At 55.0% G+C, this 1,661-nt stretch overlaps 1 protein-coding gene across 1 annotated transcript in view; it reads left to right on the forward strand.

The window, feature by feature from the left end:
- LOC107111449 (lymphocyte antigen 6E-like) overlaps positions 1–1,599 on the forward strand; it is a gene marked incomplete at its 5' end in the record, with an annotated part of 3,732 nt that extends 2,133 nt beyond the window's left edge. Inside the window, one exon of the mRNA XM_015412413.1 lies at positions 961–1,599. Coding sequence (XP_015267899.1) covers positions 961–1,160 — 200 coding nt within the window. The remainder of the gene's footprint in view (positions 1–960) is intronic.
- Between the last annotated feature and the right edge of the window lie 62 nt (positions 1,600–1,661).

Here is a 1,661-nt window from a genome sequence, read left to right on the forward strand (position 1 = left end):
TCTATGATTCTATGAAACTCAGTGCTGTCTACTCAGACTGGCAGCTGATTTCCAGGGTCTCAGGCAGAGGTCTTTCACATCACCTGCTGCCTGGTCCTTTTAACCGGAGATGCCGGGGATTGAACCTGGGACCTTCCGCATGCCAAGCAGAGGCTCTGCCACTGAGCCACAGCCCCTCTTTACAGCTCTCCAGGGTCTCAGGCGGAGGTCTTTCCCATCACCTGCTGCCTGGTCCTTTTAACTGGAGATGCCGGGGACTGAACCTGGGACCTTCTAAATGCCAAGTAGATGCTCTGCCACTGAGCCACAGCCCCTCTTTACAGCTCTCCAGGGTCTCAGGCGGAGGTCTTTCACATCAGCTACTGCTTGGTCCTTTTCTAACTGGAGATGCTGGGGATTGAACCTGGGACCTCCTGCATGCCAAGAAGAGGCTCTTCCACTGAGCCGCAGCCCCTCTTTACAGCTCTCCAGGGTCTCAGGCGGAGGTCTTCCACATTACCTACTGCCTGGTCCTTTTTAACTGGAGATGCCGGGGACTGAACCTGGGACCTTCTGCATGCCAAGCAGAGGCTCTGCCACTGAGCCACAGCCCCTCTTTACAGCTCTCCAGGGTCTCAGGCGGAGGTCTTTCCCATCACCTGCTGCCTGGTCCTTTTAACTGGAGATGCCGGGGACTGAACCTGGGACCTTCTGCATGCCAATCAGAGGCTCTTCCACTGAGCCACAGCCCCTCTTTACAGCTCTCCAGGGTCTCAGGCGGAGGTCTTTCACATCACCTGCTGCCTGGTCCTTTTAACCGGAGATGCCGTGGATTGAACCTGGGACCTTCTGCATGCCAAGCAGAGGCTCTGCCACTGAGTCACAACTCCTCCTCATGTTGCTCTTCATTGCCTGTAGCCAACCCCCTTTGACAACTTCTCAACATTTCTCTCTCCCTCTCCCGAATTCTCGACTTTCCAGGTCAGGATCTCTTGGTCTCCAAGTGGTGTTCTCCGACGTGCCCGAAGGCCGGCGAAATCAAGGGGGGCAAGAGAAAGATGGACTGCTGCCAGACTGACTACTGCAACGGCGGTGGTGCCATCAGCGCCAGAGGCAGCTATGCCCTCCTGGGCGCGGCCCTGCTTGCCAGTTGCTTCTACGCCCTCCGGACCGGGCTGTGATGATGGAGGCGAGGCCAGAAGATGGGGTGAGGACGCCTCCTGGAAGTTCATCGGAGAGGCTGACCCCCCTCCCCAAGGGCCTTCTCTGCTGTTCGTTATTATGCAGAATGCCACCCCCCCTGCATTTACTGGGCACGGCGTAAGATGCCGCTTTTGAAAACCTCCCTGTGTAAAAACTCCCCGCATGAAGTAAACTAGCACTTCAGGGAGGAGAGGGTTCATGTAGCCAGTCTATGGAGTGTGTGTGGGGAGGGTGGAAATATTCAGAACTACTGAAACAGCAGTACCGAAACCAAAGTTGCAATATAGACTAGAATTCTGCCACTGTATCCCACATAATATGCAGATCGTCTCTTGAATTTTCACCAGACTGTGTCCTCTCTCTCTCTCTCTCTGCCTGCCTGCCAGCCAATCCTTTTCTTAGAGCCAGTTTGGTGTAGCGTTTAAGTGCGTGAACTCTAACCTGGGAGAACCGGGTTTGATTCCCCACTCTTCCACATG

Source organism: Gekko japonicus, unplaced genomic scaffold, assembly GCF_001447785.1.
Source record: "Gekko japonicus isolate JY-2015 unplaced genomic scaffold, Gekko_japonicus_V1.1 scaffold7022, whole genome shotgun sequence".
Taxonomy (NCBI): Eukaryota; Metazoa; Chordata; class Lepidosauria; order Squamata; family Gekkonidae; genus Gekko; species Gekko japonicus.